The 19,723-nt window shown below is 35.5% G+C and overlaps 2 protein-coding genes across 2 annotated transcripts in view; one reads left to right on the top strand and one right to left on the bottom strand.

Annotated features, from left to right (window-relative positions):
* Positions 1-19,723, bottom strand: part of LOC144962664 (putative acyl-CoA synthetase YngI) — a 119,224-nt gene that overhangs the window by 19,562 nt on the left and 79,939 nt on the right. The gene's annotated exons all lie outside the window — the stretch shown is intronic.
* LOC144962666 (uncharacterized) overlaps positions 3,368-19,723 on the top strand; it is a 43,040-nt gene continuing 26,684 nt past the window's right edge. Inside the window, 12 exon segments of the mRNA XM_078895788.1 lie at positions 3,368-3,399; positions 8,126-8,283; positions 9,637-9,705; positions 10,113-10,222; positions 10,928-11,061; positions 11,768-11,898; positions 12,104-12,196; positions 14,265-14,420; positions 15,190-15,332; positions 16,511-16,625; positions 17,234-17,341; positions 17,943-18,116. Of these exon segments, the coding sequence (XP_078751914.1) occupies positions 3,372-3,399; positions 8,126-8,283; positions 9,637-9,705; positions 10,113-10,222; positions 10,928-11,061; positions 11,768-11,898; positions 12,104-12,196; positions 14,265-14,420; positions 15,190-15,332; positions 16,511-16,625; positions 17,234-17,341; positions 17,943-18,116 (1,419 nt within the window). The 5' untranslated portion in view covers positions 3,368-3,371.

The raw sequence follows: 19,723 nt of genomic DNA, 5'->3' as shown, positions 1-19,723 counted from the left end.
GAGAGAGAGAGAAAGAGAAAAAGAGAAAAATTTACTTGCGCTATATATACCGCTATATTCAATAAAGGTGCTCAAATCACTTTATAAGGTCTTTGGCCAACATAAAAACATGTTAGACGAGACATGACTGTTAAGCGATATTGCAATTGTTTCCCGACAGAGACGACGCTGTAAACAGCGAGGTACTCATTTTAACAGTGAACAAGGTGAGAGAATGCGAGTAAAGAGCCTTTTCCAAGGACTCAATTATGCGCCACTCAGAGCGGGACTCGAATCCAGTACCGTCCGATCCAAAGGCGATTGTCATTTCACAAGATCACATGCATAGCCGCACAAAAAAAGTGATGAGAGAATAGATTCATATGTATTGAAGGAGGAGAGAGCGGATGGAGTGAGTAAAGTTCTTGGATATTTATAGAAGGAGCCAAATTGACGTCACTCATCTCATTGTTATTGTTTTTAGACACCCATTTTTATGATTAGTTCTCATTAAAATATATCCGACTATAACGTTCAAGGTTCCATGTAGATCTTTGGGCTGGAGTGATATTTCTGGCTGGCGGACTTTGTGAGTATTTTAATTTAACACAGAGCATCAATAGAAGGAATGAATTTGACGTTAGTCGACCCGTTGTTATTGCTTTTAGACAGCATTTTATAATTAACTTATCACTAAGTTATATCAATCAGACAATGAACGTTCGCGTTTGCAGTTTTGTGTGTTAATATGTTATACCCCGATGGAGATGTCGTGAGTATTTTTCCAATACGCATAACATCAATACATTTGCAATCCGATTTAAGTTTAAAAGCAACGTAGACCACGGAAATTTTTCCATTTTGTGGACAATAAAGATTTTTTATTTATCGTCATTATTATTATTATTATTATATTATTATTATTATTATTATTATTATTATTATTATTATTATTATTATTATTATTATTATTATTATTATTATTATTATTATTATTATTATTATTATTATTATTATTATTTATAAAACAAATCGACAGTGTTCCCGTGGCAGGTTAAACGGTACTCCTCGGGACTACTCGCATTCGCACCCCCCCCCCCCCCCCACCACCACACACACGCACACAGCTCTTTTCTTTTGGGGGGGGGGGGGGGAGTTGGGGGGGGGGGGGCGTTGTTTGTAGATTATAATTCAAGATTACAATGCCCACCCCTGTCATCACGTAGTCAAGGCTTTTTGGCATCTGCCAATCCCAAATGTCTGTGTCAAGGTCGACCGTCATGTCGCGTCAACGGGTGAGGAGGAAAAAAAAAAAAAAAGAACTGGCATATTATTATATCATTACATTGAAAATTATGAAAACTATTTTTTATTTTGTATGAAATTCCTTTATAAGTTTTACGATGAACAAGAACGAAACTTTTGCCATCTACCTCTTCCTGGCGCAACATTTATAAAAATATTATTTAAAAAAAATAATAACACAGCATTTATTTGGCGCAATATCCACGTGCTCAAAGCGCTTTACAAGGGGTCCCAAGGCAACAGCAATATTAGACTTGAAAGACGAGACATGACGCCTGTCAGGCGATGTGACATTTTTTCCCAACAAAGGCAACGAACGGCCATGTTCTCATTTTACACCTGAGTACAGTGAGAGAATGTGAGTAAAGAGCCTTTTCCAAGGACTCAACTCTGCGCCACTCAGAGCGGGTCTCGAAACCTGAACCTTCCGATCCGAAAGCGAGAGTCATACCACTTGATCCATCACAAAACAAGGAGGGGCACTTTTCTGTCGGCCACATAGCCTCAATATTAATTAAAATTTATTTCTAATTTCATCAATTTTTGGAGTAAAAACATAGTTCTTGGTATCAAACCAATTGTAAATTCACGCTGATCACGAATCTGACGTCAAAACAGCGAAAATCCGAAAAAAATTGTCCAATTTTTTATACTGCCACGCCCCCGATCGCCGATCGCCTCGAAAAATATTAAGCAAAGCGGGCTTTGCGGGCGATCGACCGTACCTAGGTTTATCGGCCAGGTATTTGGCCACACACATTGCGTTTTCACCCCGGTTTGCCTGATCGGGGTCTGAACCAGGATCATATCCGGGCGTGTATGGAGCCTTTAACGACTGCGTCACTTCCTCAGTGGGGACTTTCCAGCTGTCCCAATGGGCTCGGTGTGGCAAAGAACCTGAAACCACAGAGCATCTCGTTGAGCGGTATGTTGTGACGGCTCTACCGGGCGGTTCGCGACCGTACACGAATGTGGAATGAATTTGCGGCCTAATGTCATAATTGAGCTTTATATAGCGCAATATCCACTAAATGTGCTCAAAGCGCTTTACATGGGGTCCCTGGTCAACAGCAACATTTAACATGTAGGACGGGACATGACGCCTGTTAGGCGATATTACAATTTTTCGGACAAAAACAACGCTGTTAACGGCCAGGTACTCATTTTACATCTGAGTACGTTGAGAGAATGTGAGTAAAGAGCCTTTTCCAAGGACTCAACTATGCGCCGAGCGCGAGGCTCGAACCCAGGACCTTCCGATCCGAAAGCGAGTGTAATAATATAGTAGCCTACTGTGATACCATCAGAAGCTGCTGCCTTCGGACTGGAAGATCTAGGGTTCAAGTCCCGCTCTGAGCGGCGTAAAGTTGGGACCTTAGAAAATGCTCTTTACTCACATTCTCTCACCGTACTCATTTGTAAAAAAGATTACCTGGCCAAGGCGTGTCCGAAGGAACTCAGTAGTCTCTCTATTATGATCCTGAGCAATATTCTTTCCCTCTATACGTTTGTTCCATAACATCTTCGTTTGTTTTATATATGGAATCCTTTTAATTCTTCGCAAGCACCCCATTTCGAAGTTTCAACGTTTCTCATCAGGTCTTTGCTTTCGGCCAAGCTCTCACTGCCATACGACACCACTGACCACACATACCTTTTCAATACATTGAGTCTTATTTTCGTAGGATATTGTTTTATTACTAAGTACATTTCTCATGTTCATAAAAGCTTGCTGTTATCAACAGCATTTAACGGATTCACTCAAGATACAGTGTATCATACGATATACACGATTAGCAGGTGGCCGAACGCTTGATTTGACATTGTTGTAAAGGAGAAAATTTTGCGTTGGTTTGAGAGTACATTACAATAATGGGCTCATAACGATTTGGAGTATCAGATCTTCAAGTAATGATAATTATATGATATGGTATGATAGTATAGTTAATAAAGACGAGAAAAGACCCCTGCAAAGTTAGTGCATTTGAGTTGTAGTTGTAGTAATGTTCATGACGATGGAAACACGTACGTGGGTTGACCATGAACTGCTGAACTGTTTTACAAGACATTGGATACTGGATGCACTGATGAAGAGTGAAAAGGCTACAAAGCAAAGTAAAAAATAAAAAAAACAAAAACTTAGAAGTAAAACTCCTTTAGGCTGATGAAAGATGTCCCACACCAAATGATTCATATATGTAGGATTTTCGTCGAATTCATTTTGAAATACAACTCTTAGGTCAGTAATGTTATTTGGAAAGACATTCTGGTGGCTGGTGTCAAGTCTAAAAAAATTGTATTTTGTCTCCTCCACTTATCGACTCCATTGTTTGAGTTTGAGTCATAGAGTATTCATATCAGCTTACACTGTTTATTATTTATTATCATTGTCATCTCACATGGTTTCCTCAAATCTTGTCAATTTAAAAGTATTTTCACTGCGGCATCTTGGAACAAAAATGACATCCGTTCAAATTGTCGCAGTAAGTTTTAGTATTTCAGACCTTGGCTTGGCCTTGGCCTTGGTCGAGACTGGGAAGAATGAAGAATGTTTATTAGTTATTGTGTACTTACTTTGTGAGTCACACAATTAGCCACTCCCACGCCTCGTTCTGAAAAAAGTCCGCGAAATTAAAGGGGAGGCAAGAGAAAATCAGCTGATCGTTAAAATAGTAACAGAAAAGTGGAGGTGCTCGGCAATGAATGCAAGAAAGACATTTAAAACGCCGTAAAAATGTTTAAAAATCACTTAATGTTATAATTACCATCCATAACAACCTGTCAAATTCACATATGTAAGATGTCAAGCCAAAATTAATAATAAAATAATAAAGAACACGATTGACCGGTGGTCCGTTGACTACACATGCATACGAGTACCAGAAATATTTTGTAAACAATGTAACACAATATAATGTGTAAGTTTCAAAGCAATTGCAACCACAAATAACATCAAAGAACAATGTGGGACTACTGTTTTAATTTCATAAAACCAAACGTATATTTCCTGCCCCCGATATTGAACGTGTAGTTAGTATGTATCGTACAAACAACATTCGTTTAGACAGGTAGTCGGGATTCTAGCGCCAGTTTTATTTGGGCAACCATGATTGGGATTTCACTCAATGCACTTATTATTAATTATTATTATTATTATTATTATTATTATTATTATTATTATTATTATTATTATTATTATTATTATTATTATTATTATTATTATTATATATAATAATAATAATAATAATAATAATAATAATAAAAATAATAATAAGCAGTTGAAAGGATATAGTCTTTGGTGTATAAGTGCATATGTACAATATTTCTTATAATAAATGCTTCAAAACAAAACAAAACTAAAAAAATAAATAAAGAATAAATGAATAAAAATATCTATTTGGGCATTTACTTACATTAATAGTCTTGAAAATCACAATCACAATCCATGAAAATTAAATATCCCAAAATCCGAAGAAGACATGAATTTAATCCAAAATCCAACACAGGAATGTATTTTAATAGGAGACAGATATCCTATTAAAACCATAGCATTACTTGCAAACAACAATACCCCACTCTGCGTTTAACGGGCTTGTGGCCGTCACATTGTAAATTGTGGTCGCATTAGGGTAATCGGTGTCCTAAAGACTGACATACTGACATACAATCAATGAGAACTATAAAGAATCCATTCTAGAATTCAACTACAAACTGAAAAGCATGATAAATATCACTCTCTCAAATAATTTCCTTTGCTCAGGTTCACTCACACTCTCCTTTATTGCAAAACATTGATAAGTGAGATAAAGTTTGTATTTCAATTATAAACTTAATCACATAACCTAAATGATGGAGAATAAAAACAGCTAATTATAAAAAAAATTCACAGATCAAGTTATCTATTTGAACTCCGCTTATTTAGCTTAATTACTCATTGACCATATATTTTTTTAAATGGCATTGTTTCATTTAAACAAGACCATGACGCTTATGCCTGGACCGGGTATTCACAAATTCTGCTTTTGTGTTCCACTTTTCGAATCGAATTAATCTCTATCTTATCCGTTTATTTGCAAATTTTCTGCACTTTATAAATAAGACCATAACGCTTATGTCTGGACCGGTTGTTCGCAAATTCTGCCTTTGTGTTCCACTGTTCGATTAGAATTAATCTGTTTTTTTCGTTTATTTGCAAAGTTTCTGCGCTTTATAAATAAGACCATAGCGCTTATGTCTGGACCGGGCATTCGCAAATTCTGCTTTTGTGTTCCACTTTTCGAATCGAATTAATCTCTATTTTATCCGTCTATTTGCAAAGATTCTGCACTTTATAAATAAGACCATAACGCTTATGTCTGGACCGGGCATTCGCAAATTCTGCTTTTGTGTTCCACTTTTCGAATCGAATTAATCTCTATTTTATCCGTCTATTTGCAAAGATTCAGTACTTTATAAATAGGACTATGACGCTTATGTCTGGACTGGGTATTCGCAAATTTTCCTTTTGTGTTCCGCTTTTCGAATCGAAATAACATCTAGTCTATCCGTTTATTTGCAAAGTTTCTGCACTTTATTAATAAGACCATAACGCTTATGTCTGGACCGGGCATTCGCAGATTCTGCTTTTGTGTTTCACTTTTCGAATCGAATGAATCTCTATCTTATCCGTTTATTTGCAAAGTTTCTGCACTTTATAAATAAGACCATAGCGCTTATGTCTGGACCGGGCATTCGCAAATTCTGCTTTGTGTTCCACTTTTCGAATCGAATGAATCTCTATCTTATCCGTTTATTTGCAAAGTTTCTGCACTTATAAATAAGACCATAACGCTTATGTCTGGACCGGGCATTCGCAAATTCTGCTTTTGTGTTCCACTTTTCGAATCGAATGAATCTCTATCTTATCCGTTTATTTGCAAAGTTTCTGCACTTTATAAATAAGACCATAACGCTTATGTCTGGACCGGGCATTCGCAAATTCTGCTTTTGTGTTCCACTTTTCGAATCGAATGAATCTCTATCTTGTCCGTTTATTTTCAAAGTTTCTAGATTTTATAAATAAGACCATAACACTTATGTCTGGACCGGGCATTCGCAAATTCTGCTTTTGTGTTCCACTTTTCAAATCGAATTAATCTCTATTTTATCCGTTTATTTGCAAAGATTCTGCACTTTATAAATAAGACCATGACGCTTATGTCTGGACCGGGTATTCGCAAATTCTCCTTTTGTGTTCCACTTTTCGAATCGAATTAATATCTAGTCTATCGGTTTATTTGCAAAGTTTCTGCATTTTATAAATAATAATAATTGTTCAAAATTTTACCTTACACCCGATATTACAAGTACAAGTGAGCCAGGTGAAGAAGATTGTCAAACAGTGTGACAGATGAAATAGGAAGAGAGAGAGAGAGGGAGGGAGAGAGAGAGAGAGAGAGAGAGAGAGAGAGAGAGAGAGAGAGAGAGAGAGAGAGAGAGAGAGAGAGAGAGAGAGAGAGAGAGAGAGAGGGCAAGAGAGAGAGAGAGAGAGGGTAAGAGAGAGAGAGATATTCGTTTTTTGTTCAAAATCTCTCTCTCTCTCTATCTCATTGCACAAGGTTGTGCTATTTACTACTATTTATCAAGAACAGCCAAGCTGGCAACCCAGTCTCTGTATAAACTAAGCAAGATGGCAACAGGGACCTCGCTCCTTATCCAATGCCGAAGCTTTAGTTTGAGTCAAACGGTTTTGTTAAAAAAAACCACCCAAAATAATTCGTGTCGTAAGTGATGGAAGTTGAAGTCGGCTTATTATAAAATCGTTTTTATGGTCTGTTTGGATTACCCTTTTTAAATAAAAAAAAGTGAATATAACATAAACTTGAAGAATAGGCAAGCTAAATGAAATTTAAATTGACTGATTAAATGAGTACGCGAGGCTGAGTTGCGAACGACTACTGGGTTCCGACATTCCGATCCCAGTGTCATTCATGTTCACCATACCGTGTTACTGTCTACACACTACACTGCATTGTTAGTGACTGGTCATGTCTTTTTTGTTTGTATGTTTTACGCAAGCTTAATAAAAATTAAATTGACTGATTAAATGAATACGTGAGGCAGAGTTGCGAATGACTCATGGGTTCCGACATTCCGATCCCAGTGTCAGTCATGTTCACCGTACTGTGTTACTGTCTACACACTACACGGCATTGTTAGTGACTGGTCATGCCTGTTTTGTTTGTATGTTTCTTTTAATATGGGTCAATTTACAAAGAATAATAATAGAAATGTTCAAAACAAAAACTAGATTCACTATTACGTGCCTATAATGAAGTGCTTTCCACAAACCGTGAGCGAGAATGATGGTGGAGGTAATGGCAACCATGTGGGTTTGTTATTGTTTCCTACCTCCGTCAACCCGCGCATCCAGTTGCGCACCCACGCTGATTCTAACCAATACCGATTGTCATGATCTGTTAAAATTAGTGCTGAGTTCACTGAGATTACAGGAGTTTATGAACAAATAGCTTTTTGCTGGTTTTTCTTCCTAATGAGAATTGACGATGAAAACACAGTAGTGCATTTTGTTCAACAGTGGTCGTATTAAAGTAACACAGGGAATGGAGTTAACTATTAACAATGGGCGCTAATTTCACTCTGTCTGATGAGAGAGAGAGAGAGAGAGAGAGAGAGAGAGAGAGAGAGAGAGAGAGAGAGAGAGAGAGAGAGAGAGAGAGAGAGAGAGAGAGAGAGAGAGAGAGAGAGGCAGTATAATGATGCTTGAGATGTCCCCCACAGTTTTTGTTGTTTTTCCAAAAAATATTTTACAGTACACTTTTCTGTTCAAAATATATTTCAGATATAATAACCAGTTGCATGGGTAGGAGAGCAACAATGGCATTTTCGATGGAAAAATCAAAGTCAAGGAAAAATCGGGAACAGCCAGAGCAAGTCAAACTTTTTGTTACATCCCACAGTGATGAATTCTTTGCTGAGAGGGATTGGATTAGAAAGGAGGTTAGTTTCTAACAGCATAGTGCAAAGTATTGCAAGTGAAAAATAATCTTTAGATTATATGTGTCAGTGTATTACTTAATCAATCGGAAGGTGAAAATTTTGGATTTGCATTAATTTTGCATTTTCTGAAAGAGTATGCCCCCAGAGCATTTTAATCGAAGTAAATCGGATGATTTGTCTTGAAGTTATGGTCAGATGTATGGGAAAGGTATCCAGCAACTTTTCTCAAATTTCATAGTTTTTCAACTTGACTAGCTGTAAAAAATATTTAGAAGTGAAATTAAGCTTTGATATTTCCTGTAGCTGTACAAAAAGGGTTGATTTAATCATATAAGACAAGAACTCATTTTTGACAAAAAATGACCTTCTAACTATACTTGGCAATTTTTCAGCTCAAACCTTTTCATCATCCGACTGATTATGTCATTCACTGTAACATATGATCTTCCAAGTAATAAAGTAGTAATCGTAGACTTGGAGACTAGAGGCAATTACAAATTTAACCTATCAATCTATCAAAGGTTATATATTTATATATCCATTCATATGAAAGTTTGAATAAGGAGCGTTTCCCAAGGACACAACTATTAGTCTATCCATAATGGGATTTGAACCCTCGACTTTTTGGTTGCTAGGCAAAATGACTACCACAGTGGTAAAGCATGTTACACTCTAATTCAGATATTTTGAAAACGCTTACAGTAAAAGTGAGAAATTGTTATAATGTTATAGTTTCAAGTTTGTCCATGGCTACAAAAATAAGCAATTCCAAATATTGTATAACAACAAAAAAAAAATGCATATGATGACTATGTGTGGCTTATCACAGAAATATGATACTCCAAATATTGTCTTGCGCCCTACCAGGAAGCATGTGATGTCTTTCATTGTCTCATATGCACAGAAATATACCATTCCAAAAATTGAAAATGCAGCATCTATGGTTTTGTATACACAGACAAAATTTGATTTTTAAAATGTTACAATGCCTAACAGGAAGCATTCAGTAACTGTTATTTATTTATTTATTCATTATTTGTTTAAAAATAATAAAAAAATTGGCAGCCTGTTTCTAGCCTTTGAATCTAGAAACCTAAGTGCTTCTGGGCTATGGGGCATTTTTACGTGCTTGTAACATGTGAGTGCAGCAATCCATAAAGGCTCTCGCCTCAGAATCTATAAACACGTACCTCCATGTAGCCTGTGGGTCTAGCCTTAGAATCAAGAAACACACGCATGCTAGTAGCCACTTCCATAATTCAATTTGGAATGTACATAATTTCGTATATAGCCAGTAATCTGAAAATGTATTTTCTTTTTTCATAATTGTATTGTTTCACTTGAATATTTTAGATTCTCCCAACTTTAAGGAATTGGTGTAGCAACAAAAATTTGACATTGGTTGAAAACTTTATCAAATGGGTGAGTTTTTTACTCTTACGTTTAAAAAAAAAAATGTAATAAAATTTATAAATTATATTAAGATCTATGTTTAGATTTTGTTATTGTCATTTAGAAAAAAAATTATGTTCTTCATATTAAGATAAACTGATGTTTTAAAAAGCTATAAAGCAGACTATGATTTTTTTTTTAATTAAAAAAAGAAGAGTATTAACATGTATTAATATGATTAAATTAATGAATAAAGAGAAAAAAAAAAAAAATAATATTAAAAAATATCTCATTTTTGTCTTTGGAATCTTGTGCCCACATTTCTTGTAATAATGTATTTATATTTCTCATTCTATGTATTTATAAAAAGCTGTTTGTTGTTTGAGATAACCAATCGATGTATTTTTAATTTATATCAATTTTTATCCCTACGCTAGGGTGGACGTCATCAAGAACATCGGAATGTTGCAGAGCTAGAAAAGATGCAAACCAGTATTGAAAGCTGTTATTTTTCAAGTGCCATGCCAATGTTCATAAATATAACAAGGTACATTTTAGAAAAAGTTGTATATATGGGTGGGGTAGGTGTAAGAACTTAAGTGTTAAGCATAGCGGCCACCTGATGTGGCAATCTTGAGGACTGCTTATATATATGGAATTGGCCTTTGCATGTCCCAGAATTATGATTTTTTAACCAGCGAATGAAAACAAGGAAGAGACAAATAGAGGCTAATCGAATAAGCTTTAATGGTTTTCAATCTCAATCTAGATTACATTTTATGATAGTCCAAACTTACTGCCACTTTGAGTCATAACTGTAACTTGTGTTGGGTGTCCCGAAATAGCTCTTTGAAAAGTTGGCTGAAGTGGTTCTGTATTTTTATCATCTTTTTTTGAAAAATGAACGTTTTGGTGAAAATGTTTTATTTCAAGGTAGTGGGGGGGGGGGGGGGGGGGGGGGGGTGTTGCATTTGCTTATCACATCAGAGAGAGAGAGAGAGGGGGGGAGGGGAGACAATGCCGGTGAAGGATGTGCATCACATTGGCAAAATCAATTATATTGAAGAGTTTTGACCAATAAATGGGAATATATTTGAAGGTAATCAGTGTCCGCTCTGTTCCATTATTTTAAGAAGACTACAGTGGGGTTGTTCTGCTTGATTTCTTTTTTGTTTTTTTTTTTTGTTGATATTCATAATCCATCTTGGAACCTTCAGTTTTGATCCAGTACTCTGTTGGGTTTTCTTTCCAGTTCATCATTGGGCTGGGTGCCACTGTGGGGTGACTTTCCAGAGGAGGTCGTCGAGGATTACCAAGATGCGTACGGTCTATTATGTGAGGACCTGGAACTTTTGAGTGGAGCATTTAGGGAGGACAATCTGAACTGTAAATAAGATAAACCTGGTTTGATTTCTAATTTGATTTGTGACGTTGATATAGAGTTTAAGCTAATTATGATCATTTTGTATGGTTAAAAAATGTACTTAAACGTGTAAAGACTTTTAAAGCTAAATTATGGTATAAATAGATATGCTGTTTTAAAAGTCATATTTTATAATGTGTTAAAGGCGTGGACATACTTTTACTTATCCTCTTGGTTCCTTGGTGGAACATAAGGTGCCAACAAAGTTCCTCCAGGCATCTCTGTCCTGGCCAGCTCAGCTCAGCTCAATCCATGTCTTTCCAGCCTCTTTCATCTCCTCTTCTATTGTCCTCCTCCAGCTGCCCAATGGTCTGCCTATCTTTCTTTTTCCCGGTGGGGACCATCTTAGTGCTGTGTGAGGCAGTCTGAACTTTTTCATTGGAAGAACGTGACCCAGCCATTTCCATCGTGGAGATAGAAAGAACTTAATTCACGAACTTGATGTTTGTGTGTGTGAGTGTGTGTGTGTGTGTGCATGCTTGTTTGTTTGCTTCCATTGATGATTCAACTTATCCATAACTTAATAATAAGATATAATGTACATCAAAGACCATTAAGAGACAGTGAATTAAAAAAATTATGTTTATTTTATTTTGTTTTATTTTTATTCACAACGTATTATTGTATCCATTACTTTGATATTATTCATGTACCCGTATTTTCCAACAGCACTTTTTCTGACTCGAGACGATTCTTGTTTAAATCACTTATCTGAGGACAAGAGGTCCTGCTTTGCCAAAGAGACAAATGCTTCCAGGAAAGTATCAGGGAATCACGACAAATTGAAAATGAAATTTCCAGTAAGTTTATAACTTTATTTGCAATAGAATTTATTTATCCATATCTTCATTTTCGATTATGATTTCCTTCATTAAAAAAACCAAACTGTTTGTTGAAAATTTTATAATTCCACACTTTCCAACTTAAGCAATTATAGTTTTTGTTGCTCTCTGTTTTGTGGTTATTTTTTCAATAGATGCTTTTTTAAAACTTGTCTTATTTCAGCCATATCGGTTTGTACAGTATAGTGTTGACTGTGTGGGTGTTGACAGTAAGAAAAGGCCAAAGCTCAGATTTCCTGAGGACATCAAAGAAAAGGTACATCCTGTCGATTTTGTCATTTAAAAATAGCAAGAAGTTTAAATGTAAAGAATTAAAAAAAAAAAACAGATAAAGGAAGAACGGGGAGGGGGAGGGGAAGGAATCCTGACTGTTCCATTGGAAGAGCACTTGAATCACATAAAGCAAATTTACCAGTTTTGAATCTGGTCAAAGATTATTATTATTATTTTAAAAGTTTTCTTTACCCTCTCTTCACTTACACTAGGCAGTCATTTAGTAATAACAAGAAACGAAGTGAGAAGAGAAGTGTTAGAAGACTATAGAGCATAAAAACTTTTGCGGTGATGGGGAGTTGAACCCAGGGGCCAACTGTTACAGCACCCTCCACCTCGCCATAATTGATGATATCCACGAATCCCCCAAAAAATTGATATCAAATGTACTATCTATAATAAGTGAAAGAAGACAATAGAGAATAAAATCTTTTGCAGCGATTGGGAGTTGAACTCAGGAGCTGACTGTTACTGCACCCTCCTCCTGGCCACAAGAGGTCGACTTACAATTGGTGCTATCCATCAATCCCCCCCAAATTGATTTTAAACGTACTATCTATCTTATGTCCCTCTCGCGACTTCTTGAGGTCATGAGGTAAACACAGCGGGTGGTTGGATGGGAGCATCACCCTTGAATCATATACCTATGATGTCCGCATGGGTGTACCATCCGATAGTGATGTCGTTTCTTCTTCTCTTTACTAGCCTATCCTGCTTCTTTGGTTTGTGATTGTATTTTTGACAGGGGATATTTTTTTTTCTGTAAATCTTCTGCCTGTTTGTTCTTGGTTATTTATAATTTAGCTTATGATACTTTAGGTTATGATTTTGATTGACATTTGTACTATTTTTGTTAGATTGCTTGTTTTTTTTGTTTCAGTGGTCTCTCATATAACCTCAATTGTGTTGGAAGAGACCTAAAGCAACAAACAAACAAAAAAAAAAAAAAACAAAAAAGAGGTCAACACACAAGCACCACGAGAGTTTATATGTGGCTGGGTTTGTGATAGCAGAAATGGAAAGTACTTTGTTATAGACCGGCTTCATATTCAAAGAGTAGCAATGTTATTGTCTGTATTGGACGGTTTCTTTCTCCACTGGGCTTCTTGCTGTGAGAGTTAACTTTGATATCTCCAGTTGTGTAAATGTAGCTGCTCGAAGCTCGGAGAAATAAATAATGTGAAATTGAATGTAAGCTTCAATTTAATAAACAAAAACAGATAATGTGGACGTTTCAGGTTTCCCCTTTATCAACAAAACAGGATGAAGAATAGTGTACTAATAATAAATCATCCTGTTTCGTTGATAAAGGGGAACCTGAAATGTCCACATTATCTGTTTTCGTTTATTAAATTGAAGCTTACATTCCATTTCACATTGTTATTGATACCTCCAGTAGAACTTCAAAAGTTAAAATTTGTCAAAAAGATGCGAACTGAAAACAATCCAGATGGTCTGATTTGAATTTGACTTTCAACCATTTACATTAATAACTGGATTAAATTTTTAGCTTATAATTTTGCTTTTTTACATGGCTGGTGGATAATATGAAAAACATTTGAATAAGGGGATTGATCAAAATGCTGAAAAAATTAACTTTAAAAAAAAAAAATGAAATAGAGATAAGAAGTGAGCGTGCGACCATATGGTCTTGTTGTATGACACTCACTTTCGTATTGGAAGGTCTAGGGTTGGGATTCCGCACTGGATCCTGCATAGTTTAGTCGTTGGAAAAGGCTCTTTACTCACATTCTCTCACCGTACTCAGGTGTAAAATGAGTACCTGGCCGCTAACAGTGTTTTCTTTGTCGGAAAAACTGTAGTATCACCTAACAGTTGTCATGCCTCGTCCTACATGTTAAATATTGCCAAGGACCCTTTGTAAAATGCTTTGAGTGCATTTAGTGGAAATTGAACAATATAAGTGCTCAAGGTTTGTTTTTTTTTGTTTTGTTTGTTTATTTTTATTTTATTTTTTTTAAATCGTGATATTTTATATATTCCTGATAATTTGTTCACAAGAACGTTTTGTCACAATTGAACATTTTCAGGTACTTGACTTTTTGGAGCAAAGAATCTCATTTGAATTTTGTGGAGAAGATCGTCCTCTAGCCCAGCATTCGGATGAATTTGCCAGATCTGCACACTTAGAATTCTTAAATTCCAAAGGCCAGTTCGTCTTGGGTCGGGATGCCATTGTTGAACGAGTAAGTTGATCCAACCAATAATTTCAGGGGTTTTGTTTCTTTGATAACCATTTCCTCTTTTATTTAGAGTGAAAGGTACCGTTAAAAAAACTTGATCCACTGAATGTGCTCAAAGCGCTTAAAAAAAACGGTGACTTTGCCTCTATAGATTTGGACAAGTCAGGTTATATTTGATTTTGTGACAGTTATTTCTTTTGATAAAAGTTCAATAATAATAATAATAATAATAATAATAATAATAATAATAATAATAATAATGTTAATAATGATAATAATAATAATAATTATAATAATAATAATAATAGTAATTATAATAATAATAATAATAATAATAATAATAACAATAATAATAATAATAATAATAATAATAATAATAATAATAATAATAATAATAATAATAATAATAATAATAATAATAATAATAATGATGATGATGATGATGATGATGTCGCTCGGTGCATAGTTGAGTCTTTGGAAAAGGCTCTTTACTCACATTCTCTCATCTTACTCAGATGTAAAATGAGTACCTGTCTGTTAACAATGTTGTAATTATCAAAAAAAATTGGAATTTTGCCTAACATGCATCATGTCCCGTCCTACAAGTTAAGTGTTGCTGTTGGCCAGGGACCCCTTGTAAAGCTCAATATTTTTTTTTTTTTATAATATGCTACAGAACTAAAATTATGATAATGCCATAAAACTAGATTTTAAAATTTTATAAAGTCACATTTCTTTCTTTCTTTTTTAAAAAAATATTTTTTCATCTTAGATTGAAAACTACATAGTTAAAGAGGACAAGGACGTACCTTTGATGGTGTTAGGGGCATCCGGTACGGGTAAGACATCCATTATGTGTTCAGCTGCTAATTCTATCTTGAAGAAGATTGAAAGGGAGGAACTGCCAAGTCCTGGGTAACTTTTATTTTTTCATCTCTCTCTCTCTCTCTCTCTCTCTCTCCTCTCTCTCTCTCTCTCTCTCTCTCTCTCTCTCTCTCTCTCTCTCTCTCTCTCTCTCTCTCTCTCTCTTTCTCTCTCTCATTCTCCAGCTGTTATCAAAAAGCGATCTAAAAAAATGTAGAAATAAATATTTTAATTCTGATGATAAGATGTGTGAGAGTCCCAATAGTTTAATTGGTAGAACACCCACTTCACAAACAAAGGGATTGAGATTGATATTCCGAGATAGATATTTTTTTTTTCTGACCATCCTGTCCACCCAGCAGTGATTGGGTATCTAGGTCTGTTAGATCCGGCAGAAAGTACATTTGCAATAAACTAGCATCCTATCCAAAGGGTAGCAAGCAATTGCTATTGTCTGTTTCATGGCATAGAAAACGGGATAAACTCCAGCTCCATGGGACTTATGGCTCTGAAGTACTACTTTATTACTTTTTTTTTAATACGCAGGTTACCTATGGTTTTTATGATGAAAGTGTATCTGCCTGCTAAATGGTCTGTTAGTTAGAGCCATTAAATCTGGGTGGGGTTCCTGACCTCCCATAGTGGACAGGGAGACACTTACTGTGTCCTATCCCCTTATATCTGTTTTTCAACGTGCATTTCTATCTTTCTTAGAATGAAATTACTTGGTTTTGTCCAGCCCCTGGCCGGATACCATAGCTAAGAGGGAAACAGTCAAATGTAAAGTTAAGCATTTTTGGGAGATTATATTTTTTGTCTTGTCAATCATCTCTCTGTTATGCACTGTATTATGTTTTGTTTGTATATTATATATGATTTGTAAACATTTGAGTGGATTCCTCTTAGTGGGGACCTGTGTTTGTGTCTGGATGAGACTTTTATGTGATCTCAAACTAAGTACTTTGATAGTGTGCTCTTGGAATCTACATCCGTTTCCTACATTGAACAAATTCCCCTTTGTCTTACCTTTGCTTGGGTGCTTTAATTGTAATTCTAAAATTTTTTACTATCCCATTTTATTTCTTTTTACTGGCGCTGATATGACCTCGATGTGTTGCCAGCGCCATAAAACCCTTAAAAACAAAAACAAAACAAACAGAACCATTAAATATCCATGTAAATGATGTTCCTAACTGATATCTGCCATGCAAATTGATCTCTATCCCCAGAGAGAATTCTGGAAAATGGAAAGTGTTTTACCATTTTGTCGGTGCTGTTCCCGGTTCTATGTCACTGGAACAGATGCTCAAACGTCTGCTCAGGGATACAGGGATGACAAGAAAAGTAAGTGGTCGTTATCCGATGAGATCAGATCAGCATGAAATCAAGTTATGAAAAAGTGTGTATGAAACAGTGCCAGACAAAGCAAGAAAGAAAATTTCAAGAAAAAATCCTTGAGGCAGGCTGATTTTGTGGGATGCTTTTTTTTTTTCTTGTATTCCCCCCCCCCCCCCCCCCCCCCCCCAAAAAAAAAAAACAAACAACAAAAACAACCCCAAAAAACAAACTTGAGTATTCATATCGCGCAGTATCCACTAAACGTGCACAAAGTGCTTTACAAAGACCCCTAGCTAAGAGCCTGTCAGGCATTATTACAATTTTTTTCAGACAGAGATAAGGCTGTTAACGGCCAGGTACTCATTTTACACCTGGAGTACAGTGATAGAATGCGAGTAAAGAGCCTTTTCCAAGGACTCAACTATGCACCGCTCAGAACGGAACTCAAATCCTGTACCTTCTGTTCCGAAGGTGATTGTCATACCACAAAGACCACATAGTCATATTGTCTGAGAAAACTCATTTGATACATAATGCATCACATTTCCACAACAAGTGATTTTAAAAAAATATTACTACAATGATTTATACAGTATCCCTCTTATATTCAACAGAACACGAGCTATGCAAAGAACTTGGATTCAGCCGCCCAGATGTGTTGTAGTATGTTGTCAAATCTCAATACTGGCCCTCTCATTATATTTCTTGATGCAGCAAATCAGGTGATGGTCATTTTCAATGTTAAATTACGCCTTCTTCTAACAACATATTTTAGACTCTATATACCTTTTTATTTCAATCATTCTCTCTAATTATTTTGGCCCAAGATTTTGATACTTCAATTTGTTTATTCTAAAAATGTATCATGTCATTAATTTTTCCTTCCAAAATACGATTTGAAAAATTGTTTTTTGATTGGTTTAAAAGTGATTCTCCGATCCAAAGAGAGATTAATCTATTCACACTGTTTATCTGTGAGAAGACTTTTAAAAATAAGAAATAAAAATAATAATAATAATAATAATAATAATAATAATAATAATAATAATAATAATAATAATAATAATAATAATAATAATAATAATGATGATGACAAAGATTTTTTCTTCTAACCCTATGTATTCATTTAATTGAGTTTGAGTAAGAAAGAATACCATTAATGTTTATGATGGATATGGGGAGAAAATAATTTAAAGATAACCTCAGGAATCTTAAATTTTTAAAAGTCATTACCGTGGACTAATAATACAATTTATTAAGTACAATTTTGGTTTAATGTTTTAAAATATTTTTTTGGTCTTCTTTTATTTATTTATTTATCAGTTCACCAAAGAGCACGGGGCTCGTATCATCAGCTGGGTGCCAAGGAAGCTGGCCCCTCAGGTACGATTGGTCATATCCATGGTGACCGATACAGAGGTTCACAAGGCATTGGTCAGTAGGGAGAGCAAGCCGGTTGAAGTTTTTGTCAATCCTTTGACAGACGAATCAAAACAGGTAAGAATTTTATTTTTGATATAAAAAAGTAGTCTTTTCAGAGCCATGAGGCCCATGGATCTGGAGTTTATCCCGGTTTCTATAGCGTGAAACGGACAATAGCAATTGCTTGCTACCCTTTGGATTGGACCCTAGTCTATCGAAAAGTACTTTCCGCCAGATCTATCCGACCCAGCTATCCAATCACTTCTGGGTAGACAAGGGGGTCAGAAAAAAAAAAATCGACTGCGCTTGGGATCGATCTCGCGTGTGCTCTACCAATTAAAAATATTTTTATATAGGATTAAATAGACCTGTAAATTCTCAGTCAATTAACTGAAATCAGTCAATTTGTCAAATTCAAATATTTAAAAAAAGGAAAGAAAGAAAGAACGAAATAAAAAAAAAATGAATTCACAAATCGTAGTCGAATGACCGTAAAGTAATTAGGAGTGTTCCACAGCGCTACGCGTAGCTCATGGGGACCGTTTATATTAACGATGTATATATTGCCAAGACTAAGCGACGCTTTTTATAAAAGGCGTGTCTGAACACATCCCTTGGTATTTTCACACATCCTTCGTTAAATTATTTTTTCACTTTCCAAACCTGTCGTGATCCCAACTGTAGCCAATTTTAACTGAGCCACCGAGCGATAAATTTCACTGTTTCATCTAAGCCAAAATTGACCACATTTACCTGGCGAGTCTCAAAAGTATGATAAAGTAAATTGCGAATGTTATGTAGACACCTTCAAATCGAAAGTTAGGATAGATTGCTACAAGCACATTTCGATTGCCTCACGTTGTAAACAAACTGGTTGACCGTTTCTTCACTGATTGGGTACATGATTATAAGGAACAATGGTAAGTAGCCTAATTAATTCCCGTGCAAATCAGGACGTTTTCTGCCATTGTTTTGCTCAAGCCCAAGTGAGCTTGCTGTTTTGTGGCGATTTACCTTCATTTCGATTCTTTGAATTTTTCCGCTACATACGCCTGCCGAAGTTTCTTCTTGATAATTCACTTCTACTTAATAATTCAGTGTATTGGCCAGAAGTCATATTTATTTAAGTCTTTTTTTTCTGTCATTTACTGATTGAAAATCAAGTTTGCTCATTGCTACATTATTCTAATGTTCTCACAATGGCTTAGCTCTTCGTGGATCGCAATTCAGACTTGTCGAGCATCGATAAAGATGTGAGGAATAAATTCAATAGGTCATGGCTAGAAGTTAAAGATGATAATGGTGATTATTTTTCTGACTATGTCAAAAAAATTCCAGAGGCAGGAATATGATTTTGATGAAGTCATCTTTACCTTTATGAATGACATGCTTATTTAGCATTCCTTCTTACATCAAATTATGGCAGTCATACTTCCAGTAAGAAATAACACCCACTATTTTAATGTATTGTATTTATCACTCTCCTCTCCAATGATGCCCTTATTTTTAAAAAAATAATTGAATCTTCAGTTTGTCGAAGAGTTTCAGTCAATTTTTATAGAGCTCATTTACAGGTCTAATTAAAGCATATTGGCGTAGCGGCCAAATGTCCTGATAAAATCGAGACTATCCTGATTTGGCAATCTGGAGAGAAAAAAGAATTCATAAATTTGATTGGGACT

Source organism: Berghia stephanieae, chromosome 1 (assembly GCF_034508935.2).
Source record: "Berghia stephanieae isolate SIO BIC M18660-M18661 chromosome 1, UCSD_Bste_1.3, whole genome shotgun sequence".
NCBI lineage: Eukaryota > Metazoa > Mollusca > Gastropoda > Nudibranchia > Aeolidiidae > Berghia > Berghia stephanieae.
This window is presented reverse-complemented; position numbering and strand designations above follow the sequence as displayed.